The following is a 17,319-nucleotide window of genomic DNA, read 5'->3' on the forward strand; positions in this document are numbered from 1 at the left end:
ACGGATTTAAGAACTCCACTGTTTATGTAGTGAAAGATTGTGTTCTACGTAGGTGCGCGGTTATCTTATCTACACTGATAGTGATTGTTTTATCAAATCGTGTCTCATTGCTCCACTTTTTCATGTGAAAACGAACGGAAGCGTCTTTACTGCATTGAATCGTTTAATAAAATAAATATTAATATAATAATGAGAAGACCTCATGTTTCGTTAAAAGATGGAGTTGAAATATATTTTAGTGGTAGTCCTATTTAGTGCGGGGGTTGGTGGTGAGCTGTGTCCAAAGGAATGTGACTGTGACATGGACAATGGGTTGAACAGGGCAATGTGTGTCGATCAAAACATTATCACCATTGACATGGGAGTGCCCAAAGAAGTACAAGTGTACAGCCTGAGTCATAATGTTATTAGTGGATTGGATAATTTTTGTTTTAAGGTAGGTAATGTACCTTATTGTTTATTATTCAATGTATATTCCAATGTTATTGTAAAAACTTGTGTACTTAGATAATGAATGTTCAGATATTGACTCATTTACCACTTGTCGCACGTCATAGTATTAAGTATAAAGTGGTTCTAGAATTCAAGGAAAATTCCAAAACTCATCTTCCAAAGTGTATCAATAAACCAGGATAAATAGATATACTAACTACCATCAATCCGATTTTTAATTAATTGATTAAACAAATCTACTATACAATTGGCGCCACTGGGCTGGGCAAGGCAATTGGCCGCTGCATGTGTCGCGGGTTTAATTTCCACACAAAACTACTTTTTGTACTTGTTTCTTTGCACCCATGAGAATATCCTAATGTAGGACAAAGTTTTTTTCAAAATATAATTATTATCGGAAATTAAATAGCTGATAAAAAATCTATTAACAATCGATTGTCTGGTCTATCCCGTTTATCAATCCTTACAACGACCACTATAATTATAGTGCAATGTACTTTAGTTTACTTTCTTTTTATCATCATCTCCTTTGTTTCAACTTTTCAGAACATTGGCTACACATCGCTTCAAATGCTGGATCTCTCGTATAACATGATTTTCTGGATTGGTCTGCATGCTTTTTCGGGATTGGATAAATTAGTACATTTGGATCTCAGCAGCAACAGACTGAGATACATTCCTTCCGATCTATTCTTCGACACGCCGGAATTAGACACTCTAGACTTGTCATCAAACATGTTTGAAAGTCTTAGAAATGAACCCTTTTTGATGCATTCAAAGCTAAAGGTAAACAGCCTACTAATGTTATTTAGTTTCTTCGCTTACAAGTGAAGGTACTATTATAATTCACTCTCTATTACCACTATGTTTAGATTTGTAGGTAATCTAGGTTCTGTTTCCCTTTCCAGGTATTAAACCTTAATAATTGCCGCATTAAGACCCTACCGCCGCGATTATTCAACCGTCTGCCAAATTTGAGAAAACTAGATTTAAGTGAGAACTATGTAACAAGTTTGAAAACAGAGGTTCTGATACCTTTACGCAAGCTAGAAAGGATAGAACTTCGCAACGAGCACTGGCTATGTAATTCAGATTTCAAAGCACTGGAAGATTGGATAACATCTCAAGGTATCACGTATCAAAAACAGTGCAAGAAAAGGGTACCGCAAATGTCCGAGAAAATGATATCCGTAGTTGTGGAGGAAAAGAAGGAAGTCGACGTTAACGAAATTTGGAACATAACTACAGTGAAAAACGATACTGCGGTGGAAGAAACAAATAAACCAGTAACACCATTTCAAAAATTCGATCAAGACTTTTCAGCAGTCAAAGCTTTCATTCTTGGCATTGAAATAGGTTTAGCTATTGGAATAGTGGGGACATACGTTTGGTTGAATAGATTCTGTACATGTCGTGGATTGCGGTGTACTCGGCCACAGGCACGGAGGCAAAGAAGACGAAGAATGCAGAGATTTGACGGAGACATGAGAACTAATTTACTGTGGACTTCTGTTGTGAACCCTGACTTGGAGACTCCGCTCTCGTTTCGGAGACAGCTCTCCTTGCCTGATAGAAGCGCACCGTTTCCAACGTACGGTCTGCCAGGCGTGACTGAAGCTCCATTACAAATAGATGCGATACGTATTCCAGATCGCAGCGAGACGCCACCGCCGCCATATCATGACTGCCGCATTAATGTTTGAGCTACAAGTAAATGCGTAGCGATTAATTTCTCTCATGTGATATTTTTTCGAATTAAGTCGTTGTTAGTGGAAGCTTGTTATGACGTTCAAGATAAGATAACACCATTCGTGGTAAATTTCTGCTCGTTGCACTTCGACAAGTGCACCTCTTGGAAAGTGTGACGGAATGACTTTTAGTGAGTAAAACAATGTATGTAAGTTGTAATAATATTATAGCGATAAGACTAAAATTGATGTACAAAAACAAAAAGACTTATTTTATAAAATCGTTATTTATTTTATAAATACCATTATCACATTTGATTTATTAACATAATTATATGATCTGTCATAATATAAAAAAGTTAATACAATAATATGCTAAGTCAGACTCATAGAATTTAATATAAATTCTCTAAAATTAAAATAGATATAATTTGGGTAACTCTATAGAATTTTGTACATTACATAACACAACCTAGTGGCAATTTTGTAGTTTTAAACTATGGCATTTAAATGGCAAATAAATCCCAAACATTGGTAAAATTATACATAAATATATTGAACTATACCAGGCGCCCGAATGTCATTATTGAATACAAGCAAAAATAAACAGAAAACAAATTCAAATAAATCAGATAAAAATGTTTGTAACAAGTATCTTCATGTCAATGTAAACAAATAATACATTGCTTTATAAATAAAAAGGTATATCTGTAAGAAAATGGAATGTACAGTTCATATAAATAGCATTAACATTATATCAAAGTATTATAATACATCCATTTTGGCTATAAAAGGAACATGAACTGGAAATGGTTAGCAAAATAAAAACAAATCTAACTAAAAAGAGGATAGAATTTATACTAAAAAATGCTATTGATATTCTACCAGATTAATATTAAAACATGTTCAAAATATGTATATTTTATATTGTATATTCTATTTACATAGTCTTACGGCTAGTTATAGAATAATACGTAAATCAGGCACATCATGGCATGTCATTACTGATATCACGAATATCTTCAAACTAATATTATTTCGTTGTTCACGTCATGTTATTTGTGCATTTTATGGTGTAGAGACATACACAAGTAGAGAGGTATTATACACAATACTTTCCAATATTCTGTTCGTATATGGAAATTGTTGCGAAGTTTCAATCGTAGTCGAAAATATTGAAAATTCGCATTAACCCCCATATACCTACAGTGTTGGAAATATACAAAATGCTATTTAAAATTAAAAACATACTGTTAAAACACTGACGGTCCTATGCATACTTAAATAAAAAATAAAACAAATGAAAACTCCCAGGTTTTCCACCAAGATTTTCGTAGACTTCTGAAACATAGGCCTTACACCTAAGAATATAAAACCTAGTAAACCTAACGAACTACAGACGGCCGACCATCAAGCTACTCCACACTGTCAATTTTAAGTAATAGATTTTCAACCTTAACTGCTTGTAATAAAGTCAAAAATCTATTAAGTATTAGTAAGATTTGTGGAAAAGTGGAAAAAAGACAGGCCTATAGGTAAATGAACCATAACGGCATAAAGGATGCGGTAATATGCCAGAGACGTTATTTGGGCACGTTGAGTGAATAAAGTAAGGATGTTAGGAGTAGGGGTATCCCTAAAGTAGGAGCCGTAGGGGCCGCCCTTTAAAAATCTATTAATAAAATTGGCCGCATGAAGTAGCTTAAAATGTCTTACGTATACTAAAATTAACATATAAATTAAATACCTACATATCATTTGAGTGGTTTTTAAACATTAACGTCTTCGTTCTCGAGCGCTAGTTGGCTAATGTTGACGTAGTCAGGATGCTGTGAGAATACATCGACTAGTTGACTGAAACTGGGCCTCACGTCTGGGTTGTACGCCCAGCAGTCGAGCATCACTTGGTATATTTCATCAGGACAATCCTTTGGTCTTTCCAAACGTTTACCGCTTTCCACTATTTGTATAGCCTGTTGAAATATGTGTGAATGTTATTGAATCGTTTTCGCAAATATTTTACTGGTTGAAAAACGCAATATTGGGTTTAAGGATATCGAAATTCTTAGTTCTAGTTTTAGAGTTCGATATGAGACACCTAATACCTCTTAAGAAAACTTGGAAAATAAATATGACGTACCTCAATGCCTCTCATGTCTCCGTAAGGCTGTTTCCCATAGGAGAACATCTCCCAGAGCGTGATGCCGTAGCTCCATACATCGCTGGCATGGCTGAACGTGCCGTAGTTGTACGACTCCGGCGCGTACCACTTGATGGGCCACTTGCCACCGCGACTAGCTTTGTAGTACGAACTATCCGTCGACAGGGCTCTCGATAGCCCAAAGTCACTTATTTTAGCTTGATGTCTGGAAAAAATATTTCATTATGACAATTGTTTTTTGGGACCCCATTACTCAGAAATTGTTAAGTAAATGGAGACAGAAAATAAAAAAGTAGTATTTGGTGAATACCTGCTAGCCAGCAGAATGTTCCTGGCAGCTAAGTCGCGGTGTACAAAGCGTCGTCTCTCCAAGTATCGCATACCGGCCGCAACCTGACACGCCCACAGTCGCAGTTCGTATCCCGGCGACGCTTTGTCTGGGTGTCGCACGAGGTACTCTAATAGTGATCCCAAAGGCACTAACTCTTGAACCATTGCCAATGGTGGACCCTGCATAAAAAAGCAAGAAATTATTAAATAAGAAAATCTTCATACCTTGCAAGCTAAATAATCGCAAGCACTGCAACTTCGAAAGAGAATTCTCTTCTCTCTATTTGTGCGTAACACATGGTACTGATAATGTTTGCAATTGTAATACCACTTGTGAATGTTTGGCAACCAATCAATAAACCCATATAGGTATATTATCTTACTTTGTAGGTAGGTCAACACTGATATAGTGAGATAGTAGTAATATAGGTTGAGCAACTTACCAAGGAGACTCCAATGAGTCTGACAATGCAGCGGTGTCGTACGGACATCATGACTTTGGCTTCAGAGAGGAACTCCTTCTTGTTGGTGTCTGTGTGTTGCATGTGTAACGTCTTCACTGCGACGGGCTGCGGCGCCTGGTCGGCCGGACTGTACGTCGCGCGGAGTACTGAACCAAACTCGCCCTCACCCAGCACCGCGCCCAGTGTTAGCTCGCTCATTGGGATAAATTCTGAAAAATTCAAGTTAATATTTTTATGAGTATTGTATTATATTGGTGTGATATGTTGGCATAAAACCACTGAATTATGGAAAAAGAACTCACCTTGCAGTGTGGAAAGCTGGCCGTCAGAATTAATAGATATTTCATTGTAATTTTCAGCTAACGTAACAACGGCGCTATTGTTGGCTGGCACTTTGTACGTGTCATTGTCGTCTATAGAATCATCGTTGTTGTTAATACTATCGTTGTTGAAGTCCGACGAGAATGACAAGTTCCTCGTGAGCAGTTCGAACATGTTGTTGTTGGACTGTATGGAGGTGGGCGGGGACGTTTGTGCCGACATCTGCTTGTCGCTCAGTATGTCGTGCTTCACTAGAGACAGCGACTGGTTAGACATGGCGGCCCGGCTCGAGGCTAACTTCTTCGTTCGTGGCATTGTGGAGAACTGTTGATGATGATGTTGAAATTAGTACTTAGAACATTGAGACGTCTATAACTTCAACCTTTACTTTATGTTGTGTACTTACTTCAGGTAGAGGTGGTTTAGGTTTGGGCGGCACAGCGGTAGTAAGGCGGGTTGGCAGACCATCGGGCACAGTACTGTAATGCTCGATCAGTCGCTCTAGAGATTCTAGGTAAGGTCCGTCGTCAATAAACAACCAGTTTGCCTGAAATTAAAATATCAATGGTGAATTTTTAAAATCAAAACACAGAAACAATTTATGCATGCTGAGAAGTTAAGAAGACATTCTACATCTTTAATTACAGTTATTTTTATTATGTAAGGAAATACAACTTACCTCTTTCCTAATAATAAAGTTATAAGGTGTATTTTCGCTAAGCATCGTCAGGACGTAGGCTCCAGTGTGCCTCTCGCTGTACCGTACAAGGAACACGCCGTCGGAAGCCTTGCCCTCTACCTTGTGGTGCTTGCAGTATTCCTCCAAAGTCTTCACAGCCTCCTCCCTGTTCAGGGTGCCATGATACCACAACTTTTTCGATGTTTTCGGAACATCAGGTTGGTGGTTTTCTGCAAAAATGCACATAAAAACAATAAAACACACATGATTTTCAATTTCTACTATATAAACAGATTTTACTCTATAAGTACGACTATTCTGAAATTTCTTGATTTTATTAAGCATTTAAAACAAGTTAGGAACTTACTCAGTAACTGGTAGCATTCTGTGTGTCCATAATGTTTGGCCAGGTCAGCTGGTGTATCATGGGCCAAAGTCCTCGCGTGCGCAGGCGCTTTGAGTTTCAGGAGTACCTTTAAATTACACTTTATACATATACTGTCCTTACTATACATGTACATAGTAAACATACACTGTCACCGTAAATAAAGATATAATTTTTTGTATATTTTTTTATATTATCAGACATCTAAGACACAGGATAACCTAGTTTAGGAGTCAGGATTTTAATTATTAGTGTCCTCTAGTTTATAAGTAAATAAGGTTAATTTTATGTTAATAAAAAAAAAATATTAAATTGGTGAAGCAAAATAAATAAAAAGCTGTAAGTAATCCAATAGCGTTGTTTGTTTTATTACTAATTCAGTTTGTACCACATTCAGTTCGCATTTAAATCACGAGGCAGAAAGTTAATCTGCATGCAAGCTGCACAAACAGTACTTTGGACGGCCATGACAGTTGTATGTGCGTCTTCCGCGTTTGTTTTCTTTTGTTTCAATTACATATTAGCAAATCTTTACTATTTAATATGTTAAACATAAGAACTTGGACCTGTTCAATTAAGTAGGACTTATTGACATTATGAATCTTAAACCTGTTTGCAGTTAACTTAAGCAATAGCAGGGATTTAATCAAATCAATCTGTCTATTAGGAAAAACCTCTTTTACATACAATAAGTGAGCCAATCAATACTAATTAGTACTATATACTTGTTACTTGTTAGAAATATTTATTAATTATTGTATAAGCTATCTGGTTAATTACTAGTCTATATGGTTAATAAGAAATACTAAACATTATAGATACCTTGATACACTCAATGTGTCCTCTCTGCGCGGCGTCGTGTAGAGGCACTTTGCCGGTGGGCGCGTGTCTCATCTGGTAGTTAGCGTTGCCCTTAGTTATCAACAGCTCTGTCGTACTTGGCAAGTTGTTCTGGCATGTATACTGTGAACAAATATACAAATTGTTTTTATAGGATCAAGGATTCGTGACCTAATTTAAAAACAACCAAATGTGAATGGTTTTCCTTAATGACGAATCAACATTTAAATTTCCGCTTAAGCCTTTCCTTAAAACTTTTTATTACTTTTATATTGCTACACAGCTTACTATATAGCAACAAATCTTATGAACCCACTCAATGGTAAACGGGCAAGATACTAGAGACATCACAAATGAGTTGCCGACCTTGTAGAAAAATGTTTAAACCTAAAATAATGGTATAAATGCAACTTACATGTAAAGGCGTATATCCAAAAGAGTCTCTAACATTAACAGTGGCTCCGCTCTCAATGAGCTTGGCAAGTATACTGTCTCTGCCAGACCTGGCGGCAATGTGCACGGCAGTCTGGCCATCCTGGTTCTTGGCGTCACGGTTGCGGTAACCACACGCTAGTAATTGAGATACTACGTTGAAATCACCAGCCTCTGTAGCCCTGTTAACAATAAATAAGTAAAATTATTGATTTGTACACATCATAAAATTGGGCCCATTCTGGCTCAATTTTAATATATGGTTGTAATTTCCTATTATATTATTATATCAGAATTTCATATATAATCATATTTTCCGATTATATATCATAATAATATAATAGGAAATTACAAACTCATATATGTGTTATGAGTAATAAGGGTAGTAAAAGAGATTATTTTGTGTAATAACATAACAGTTTCCATTTCACTCTTTCAACCAGCATAAGACGACGTTACAAAAATCATTCTATTTAAAACACATTACCATAACTAATGAGAACATAATTATGACAATGGAATCGATATTAGCTCACAAGAATATTTAAATATCAATAAGGAACAATGTACCGTAATGAATCATTATTATAAACAATGATTCACCATTGCCAAACACAGATGTATCTGCTCTGAGTTAATAGTTGTCATCATGTCAGACACCATCAAACATTCTCAAGATATGACTAATATCAGCTTCGCACTTCAATGATACCTAATCCACACTTGAACTAATATTTAATCGGATTAGTTGATATAAAATTACTATACAGTAGAAGCTCTTTATTCGCGGGGTATGCGTTCCGTAAATATGCCGCGAATACAGAAACCGTGAATATGGAATGGTAATTTGTATGGGGTTATAGGGGATACGTTCCTAGATGACGAAATCAAGAAGCAAATAGTAGATAAAAAAAATGTTTAATTGAACTTTCTGATCATACAGATTGCCTGATGATAATTTATTATCATCAGGTTTAGGTCACACTAGGTTTAGGCAGAAATCACAATCTAGACGTAGTTGTAATAAGGTCTATTTTATTTTTTAATCCTTCTACTGACGCGTTGACAAAGGATAGCAAATGTATTTTTTTAGGTTACGCACCGATATTTCGATTCGATCGCGGATAAAGAAATCTTAGACCGCGAATATGGGAATTGGGTCGCATTTTTTCAATCCGCGAATAGTGAAAACGCGAATAAGGAGCTTCTACTGTACTAGTATTAAATACATGAAAGACAACAAAACTTACTTAGTCACTGCTGTTGACAATATATTTTTTTAATTAATTCAGGGCAGTATAAACATTTCAACTACTTATTGCACATGAGTTTATTAAAAAAAATTGAATAAATACTTCAAAGTTAAAGTTATTCAAATATTTATTCCAGTTAAAAACTGTTACACACAATGCTGCAACTAATTACAAAGCCATTTACTAAATATGCAGACAAAATTAAAACTCATGACTCAAGTGTAAATAAAATATTCCTAGCAGAATAGTTTACACAAGACTTAAGAATGTGATTACTAAAGTGGGCATGGCATGTGACATCTTGACTCAATTATTTCGGACCACATTTGGTATTCCAATCAGCATACATTGCAAACAGATATTGTCATAAAACATGCAAAGAATTTTGATATCATACACATAACATCATGTTGTAGACATTATCATGCAACCAGTATATGGCCACAGCACTCACAGCTACTGGCCTTCTCTTCATATTTATTGGATAAACATATTGAACAATGCGCTCAACAGGAAATTGTCAATAAGCTTGTCAGCACTTGTATTAAATTACAAGCCCTATAAACTGCTATGCAAGTGAAAATCAGTGCAATAACCCCTTTTATGGCTGATGTGTGTTATGAATAAACTTAAAAATATACAATTTTATAACAAGGTAAACCATTAAAGTTAATAAGAAATAGATATTACTCATGGTCATTATTCTTAAAATGGACTTGGATTTTATAAATAAATAAAGATAATGAACAAACACTGTGTGAGGTCCCTGCATTCATTAAAAAAAGAAGTGTTACATAAGCTTATTGTACTATTTTTAATACCTATAAGAAAGTGGTCCTACATAATTGTAATGAAATAGCATAAATTGCAAATAATAGTTATATTACTTTTATAACAAAAGTATATTATTGTATTGAATCATGAATAGTAGTTGAGTCTAGTAATTGTCTATAGCTAGTGAATAGAAATAAAAACTAACTATAGACTATGAGTATGCATGATGAAAGAATGTTGGTATACTCCATTCAGCTTGGTAATAAAACAAGAGGGATAAATTAAGGGCAATTTAGGTGGCTCTCATCTTAATAGAACTTCCTCCTTCAACTAGATAAAACCATTATCTACTATCTCTAATTGGCATTGCATGTTTTGATCAATTTGTTTTTTCTTGAGCTGTTTATTCACAGAATGGTGTGGGAAAATAACAAATAAGCAAACAAGGAGCCACAACCATAGATTTCCTGTTATATTAATAGAACAGTTATGTATATAATGAATAGAATATTCAAATATTTGTTTTGATTTACAATTGCTAGTAGTGAACATGAATTTATTATTTGCAAATGGGGTTACATTTAGATGAGGCCGGTCTAATCTCTATCTAGTAGTACTAATAAAATCTATACTAATATTAACTATGCATGCAACCCATACAGTGTAATCCATTGTCAGTTGTAATTAAATCAAAATATGTAGTTCCTTATGAGTTCTAATGTGTCCTTCCATATTGGACAGTATAAGAATACAATATTCATTTTTGAATAAACATACAGTTTGAAATTATTGATAATTTGAGAGTCAATGTCTTCATTTAACATTTGAATTTTTCGTTCAGTTAATTAACTATTAACAACTAGCAGACACCGCAAACTGTGTTTGGCCTAAGAAAGTGGTCTGCGCATATGAAATTTTAATTTTACATAACAACCTTCTCCCAACAATAACAAACTAGCAAAATCAGTTCAAATGTTCTCGAGATTTGCACTTAGCATTACTTTTAGGAATTTCTATTTTATATAACTACTATTGATAAAAAGATTAAATAAATATATCAGCTGCAGGATAAGACTTCATACTCGCAGATATAAACTTTCTGTATGTACAGAACTATTGTTAAAGATATAATAATAAAATAGGTTCAGATGCAGAATGAATTCACATTCTTACATTTATTTACTGCAAAGAATTTGCCACATACCTAGTATAAAGCAAAGATTAAAAAAAAATAACTAGTAAGAATAACATAATACTAACCTGTGTAATAGGTTGGTTGTTCCTTGTGTGCGAGACTCATGAGGTGGTGGCTGTCCCTTGCACACTACAGATAGTCTGGTAACCAGTCCATTGGAGTCTCCTCGGTAATGTTGTATGAGTGTGTCCAGCCCATGGACTGTTGTATGCTCTTCAATCGAGAAGAAGGCATCTTCTCCATGTCTTCGAATTTGATAATGCACAACTTCCCCCTTTGGAAACAAAAATAATGTCAATTTTTTATCTGTATCTATAAAATTAATAAACATAACAAACTAGAGGACATAGAACATTGCTAAGAATTAGTTGTAATAAGGTTTATTTAGATCTTTATAAACATTGCTAAGATCTTAATTTGAAATTTATGAATAGATTTTTCTCATCATTGTTTACGGTACAGACAAAGCTAACTAATAAGACTGATGGTCTAACATAGGAAAACAAGTTCTGTTTGGAGGTTATAAAAACTTTTAAAACTGACCTGATGTAAAACTGAGAGAACATAATCTCCAGGGGAAGTGTTACTCTCACGCACTAGAAACACACCATCTTCTCCTTCTGCAAGTGACAATATAATTCAAGTCAATAACAACAAAAAACATTACTTGAACAACAACAACAAATAACAATAATCATTACCGACCTTCTTTTAAGAGCTTCTCAGCCGTGTCCCGAGATATTTTCCCATGAAACCAGTTAACATTATCTTCTCTGTTCATTCTCAACAAAAAAGAGTTTGTCTGAAAAGTTAATTTAAAACTTGTTCAACAAGTATTTTCACAGACACAAAAGTTTTCTTGATCATTTCTCATTCAACTTATGATTTTAATTTGTTCGGTTCTTGATTCGAAAGGTTTCACAAACTTGTCATGTTTATTATGGAATATTTGTTCAATACACTTTATTTATTAGAAAGAATATACACGAGACTTCTATACGTTTCGACATAAACTTTTAGAAACTGTGCGCCATGTTTATCTCTATTTCTTTCTTACATAGTACAAAATCACATTGGATTAAGCAACTAACTCAAAATACCCATACAAGTAAAGTTCCTCTCTTTCTAATAACTGACATTTTTATGTGCAAAACAGAGATCGCTATATCGAGAACCCGTACGTTTCCTATTTATACGTATAATATTGTAAACGTCAGACTAACTACAATGGTCAAATAAGAAACTGATAAGAGTTTTTAGGATGATTCATCCACATTATAATTCTTAAATAATTTTATAATATTTATCAGTAAATCTTAGGTATTTATTAATTATCTAGTTAATATTACTTACCTTCAATAATATGAATGACGTCATGGTTGTTATCATGATATCCAACTTCGGAAACACAAAAATATTTACAAATATTTTTAAGAAGAATTTTTAATTAAATCTTCTTCGTTTTTTGTTCACACACATATTTAACACTTATATAGGTTATTATTATGTTAACACAAGATATTTCGTGAAAAGCGCAGCACGGTGAGCGGAGTGCGTCTAGCAAGCAGCCGGCAGACAGGCGCGGTATCCCCGACTCTGCCTTCCAACGAATGACTCATAGCAAGGTCAATTCCGAGAAATGAATCACCAACGTACTCAGTTCTACAATGCTTTATGTAGTACGCATTCCCCCACAACAGTGCTTCATTATTGTAATTTGTAAATAAAGACATAAATTGCCTTTACTTATGTTGTAGAAATACATAGCTGGTAATAGTATACCTAGTTATAATCTAGACTTCTCAATGTTTTTTTTGTAATTGAGTTTTTGTAAATAATTTTTATGTAGGTATCTCTTTTTGTGTAATTATTTTATTATTATGATAGCAGTGTATAATGACTAGTCATTATACACTGCTATCATTACACAAAAAGAGATACCTACATAAAAATTATTTACAAAAACTCAATTACAAAAAACCATTGAGAAGTCTAGATTATAACTAGGTATACTATTACCAGCTATGTATTTCTACAACATAAGTAAAGGCAATTTATGTCTTTATCATCATCAGAACTAGTTCTAGTATACCAAGAATGGGTCTTTACTAGGTAGAAAAGAAGTAGTGAGAGTATCTAAGTAGGTAGTGAAGTTAATAGACCTACTTAGTTTACTTATTTCTTCAAAACTATCGAAGTTGCAGACAACTAGCTATTGGTGATTAATATCTCTAACTAATCAATTACAATTTTAGGGTGGTGAAGATATTTATCCAATTTTTTATTTTATTTTTCATTCCCGAGATAGCGCGCGTTTTGTGTCGTTGGTAGTCACGAGGGTAGTCACTCAAGAGGGTAGTCAGAAATCGCAGGATAGCCATCTCTTTAATTAAGTTAGGCTCTCTCTAACACATTTGTTTATTAATTAGGTAAGCACTAGGTAGACTAGATCAAATTATTTATCAAATAGGTTTATTAATAATTATTAATACCTAAATCAATGTAGTTACTTAGGTAAGTGTGTATGCATAAAGAAATAAGTTAAAAATAATAACATGCCTAAAGCTATAGCTACCTATTCTATTTTCTTGTAAAATGAATAAAATATGGCTTTTCGTTCGATTGAAACAAGTACATAATTATAGTCTGTTTTAAACTTTTATCACATGTTAAGGTAGAGACAGCCCTGCGCACTAACTTCGCAATAAGACTGCGATGACTCACAAACTCATGAGATCTGCAAATATTGTCAGATACGTAGGTACCTAACTATCTGCAAAGTTAATCAAAGAAACTATAATATTTTTCCAGAAGTGGTCATTACGACATCTCGGTAATAAGTAGGTAAGTAAATATATCTCGTCTGGGACGAGATGTCTACCCACGCAGTACATGCATAGGTGATACTAATAAGCTGTCAAGACGCCTAGAAATCATAAGTGCACATACCTATATTTTATTACAATACATATAAAAACTCCACTTTTATCCCCTTGGCTTGGAGGGCTTGACAGGTGCACATATTAAAATGTAACACTCACTTTTTACCACTTTTACTTCCCATGTTTTAGGGGGTTAACGTGACTCTATTGCCATTTACTGGACAAGTTTCCTGGCTGCGATCTGTTCTTGAAAATTTCGAAATTTTTTATTAGACTTGGTAGTTTCAAAAAAATTCAGTCTATTTCCTTCTTTTTCTAATACGGTAGCTTCCAACAAGTCAAATTCAATACTTTTAACGAAATGACACATACGATACTTTTCTATAAATTTTATACGAGATCGCTACTTATGATGTCATCAAATTTTTGCGTTAAATAGGTAGCATACTTATTTCTATAAAATTAGCCTGTAAAATTCAAGAAATAAGAATATCGTCTAATTAACGAATATTTTGGACTATTATATTGTATTGAAAATTCAAAATAATTTATTTCCGACCTAGGAAACTAACCGATTCTAGTTCTCTAATTTTCAGCAGTTTTATATTATAATGTTGCATTTTTTCAGATAAAGTTTTTACGTCGCAGATCACCCGTATAGCCGCGGTTGTTATGCTTTTATTTCTGCAATCTGCAGCTGCCATTATGCATCTCAGCAGGAAGGGAGATGAAAAGAAAACGAAACAAAGACAAATGTTTTGTAAACCACATTGTAATGGCAAATGGCTTGATCACTTAGATCGGACTAAGTTCCCACCTCTGCTGAGTTGTGATAGCTGACTCAGTTGATTGTACTGGCATAAGTACGGATCCTAGATTAAGAAACACTTGTCTAGCGCCTGCGCCTTTCGCATGCCGATACGTTGCAACACTTTTACCATTTTAACGCTAGATGCCCCATAATGCTAGGCCAGTTTTAAGCGTGATTAATTTTAATACATATTAATTATGTACTTATTTAACTTCATATATGTACGTATGACTAAGAATGAAATGTCGCCTCAAATGTTATTGTTAACCAAATGTGATAAACCTACCTTTTATATTTATTTACTTTAGGCACTACACATACATAACAACTACGTAACTAATAAGTGTCATCGTTACAAAGGTTATTTTATAATAACTGTACTAAGGTACGTATCAATTGAATACCTAGTAAGTCACCTACCTACTATATCACTGCTGAAAACGAATACACCTAGGTATTACCTCAGTCTTTCTTTCCATTCATTCAGTCGAGGAATATTACAATAGTTACGTATGACATAATAGGTACCTATTTACAAAACTGATCGAGATAAACAATAGGGCTTGACATAATTCATGTTGATGACAATTTATGTGAGCACTCCGGCATTGATTAGATAAACGTTCGGCCTACGTATTTAGAAAGCATTCGCTATACCTAGGCTCGGAGTGGACAAACTAGTCTCAAAGTTTGTTTACCTCACGAATGCAATGTTTATTTACTTTCATTCGTCTCCTGCAACGGCTGCAACCTGTCCACGGCCTGCATAGAATGCCCGACCAGCCATTGTTTCGAGGGAATGTATTTCTTTACAACCATATCCTCTCAATGAGCCATAAGAAAATTATGTCCCATTATACCAATGTTATAGTTAGCTAGCGAAGGTTATTATATAATAGAAGTATTAGTTACATATAAGTATTGTTTTCCCCTTTCTTTTACAAATAGGCACATACCAGTTCACTGAAGATTGTGTATTCTGAAACGTCTGAAGAAAATAGCTTCGGTTGCACTATGTACATCAAATCGTATTTATTTGTATTCTTTACTTATTAATTATAATGTAACTTATTTCAAAAAAATACGTAGCAAAGCTTCTTATGTCGTGTAACCCAAAAATCGTAGTATTACGATTAACGTATCCATTGGTATATTTATTTCTCTCGGTACTAATTAATATCATATACAAACCCGAGAGTCCTTGGTGTGTAGGTAGGTACGAGATATCCGTTTCGTCAAGGCAGCCTGGAGTGGCTACGTGTTGGGCCACGGGTGACTCACTCCGCTTTCTACCAGCCTGCCAAGCCGCCTGCCGCCTGCCGCCCGGTGGGTAGCGGTCGATGACACTGGGCCTATTTATTCCCCATTCGTACTAGACCTATTGTGCTAATATTCCAGTGACGCAAACAAGTGACTACTTAACTATTATTTTACCTATAATGTGTGTGCTCTGCTGAGGTGACTGTTTGTGAATTTGCTACGAAAGCAGGAATTTCCTCGTTCCGGTTTATTACTTAACTTGAATGACTTATTATTTACCTTACTTGATGATGATGAAGATCATGATTCGGATCCTATCATACTCTGTTCCATTCTGAGACCTCGTTTTTCTCAAATTGCGAGACCGGTAACCTAGTCAGGCTTCCTAATAAAACACGAGTTTTTATGAATGGGCGCAAATTTATACCTAATTCGATGAGTCATAATCCATTCATAAAAATGACAGAATTGCTAAAGAGTATATGGAGGAAATATGCTTATATAATAACTATAAAATATCGTTCGATTTAGTGAACGACAACCCTACATTGGATAAGGAAACACGACGAAGCCAGCCGACCTCAAAACAAGTGCGAAATGACTAAAGCAAAACGAACAGAACTCCGAAACCGAACGGTAGCGCCGTGCCGCCTGATGAGGTAATCACACTATGAATGAAAAAATATATAAAAAATCTAAAATAAACTAAGTAACTGTAAGGTCGACGAGGAAAATTCGCACCACTGAAAACTAAATCTTATTCCTTACACAATACAAGTACTTATTGCCTGTTCTAAAGCTCTAGATATTTTGAGATACTGCGATATTGAATAGATAGCTACAGATGACTCATCTATGACTAGGAGATCACTGAGCGTAAAATTTAGGTATCCAAGTTGTGTTTAAGTTCTCGGTATACGACGTGGTGTACGATTTCAGTCTATATTTAGAATGTTTACGAACCGAAACGCTATTAAAAGCTAGGGTTTTGGGATTACGAAACATACGAAGTGATGGTTGGTAGGGCAGCTAATAATACTTATAGGTGCAAACTTTTTACGTTTTTCAACAAAAGAAATGTAGGTAGGTATGTGAAAAACAGTAGGCGCTTAGAGATTCTTCTTTGATAATAAGTAGTTTAATCGCTTTTGGAGGTATGGTGTAAGCTTTTACTAAATGTAGAGTCTCTCATAAAACATAACTTCTATTTTTTGATTTTGTGTTATCGTTGCTATGTTACATACAACCTCCTTTAGGTAGGTACATGCTCAGTATAAGACTGGCAAATTTTCTTAAAAAAAATCATAGAATGTCATTAGAAATACAAAAAAGAAAGAAAAGAAAAACAACTTAAATGGCATCCATCGGTTTTTTATAACATTCCTGCCAGT

General features: G+C 34.7%; 2 protein-coding genes across 2 annotated transcripts; one reads left to right on the forward strand and one right to left on the reverse strand.

The window, feature by feature from the left end:
• Nucleotides 1-99: 99 nt before the first annotated feature.
• Nucleotides 100-2,446, forward strand: LOC118269675 (leucine-rich repeat transmembrane neuronal protein 4). The gene is made up of 3 exons (XM_035584903.2): nucleotides 100-436; nucleotides 1,000-1,239; nucleotides 1,362-2,446. Exons 1-3 carry the CDS (start codon nucleotides 218-220, stop codon nucleotides 2,154-2,156), a joined length of 1,254 nt encoding a protein of 417 aa, XP_035440796.2. The 5' UTR covers nucleotides 100-217; the 3' UTR covers nucleotides 2,157-2,446.
• Nucleotides 2,410-12,587, reverse strand: LOC118269668 (tyrosine-protein kinase Shark). Its single transcript, XM_035584890.2, has 14 exons — nucleotides 12,329-12,587; nucleotides 11,681-11,777; nucleotides 11,519-11,595; nucleotides 11,041-11,249; nucleotides 7,737-7,935; nucleotides 7,304-7,444; nucleotides 6,464-6,569; nucleotides 6,097-6,326; nucleotides 5,824-5,964; nucleotides 5,399-5,741; nucleotides 5,076-5,305; nucleotides 4,613-4,812; nucleotides 4,282-4,507; nucleotides 2,410-4,114 (listed from the first exon to the last, which is right to left on the reverse strand). The coding sequence occupies exons 1-14, from the start codon at nucleotides 12,362-12,364 to the stop codon at nucleotides 3,911-3,913; spliced, it is 2,439 nt and encodes an 812-aa protein (XP_035440783.1). The 5' UTR covers nucleotides 12,365-12,587; the 3' UTR covers nucleotides 2,410-3,910.
• Between the last annotated feature and the right edge of the window lie 4,732 nt (nucleotides 12,588-17,319).

The sequence above is a fragment of the Spodoptera frugiperda genome, chromosome 15 (genome assembly GCF_023101765.2).
Source record: "Spodoptera frugiperda isolate SF20-4 chromosome 15, AGI-APGP_CSIRO_Sfru_2.0, whole genome shotgun sequence".
Lineage (NCBI taxonomy): Eukaryota > Metazoa > Arthropoda > Insecta > Lepidoptera > Noctuidae > Spodoptera > Spodoptera frugiperda.

Coding starts and splice junctions, on each gene's coding strand:
- LOC118269675 (XM_035584903.2), top strand. CDS start 218: ATGGAGTTGAAATATATTTTAGTGGTAGTCCTATTTAGTGCGGGGGTT. Junction 437..999: donor TGGATAATTTTTGTTTTAAG/GTAGGTAATGTA, acceptor TCAACTTTTCAG/AACATTGGCTACACATCGCT. Junction 1,240..1,361: donor TGATGCATTCAAAGCTAAAG/GTAAACAGCCTA, acceptor TTCCCTTTCCAG/GTATTAAACCTTAATAATTG.
- LOC118269668 (XM_035584890.2), bottom strand. CDS start 12,364: ATGATAACAACCATGACGTCATTCATATTATTGAAG. Junction 11,596..11,680: donor TGAGAAGCTCTTAAAAGAAG/GTCGGTAATGAT, acceptor TGTCACTTGCAG/AAGGAGAAGATGGTGTGTTT. Junction 4,508..4,612: donor AACATTCTGCTGGCTAGCAG/GTATTCACCAAA, acceptor TATTTTTTCCAG/ACATCAAGCTAAAATAAGTG.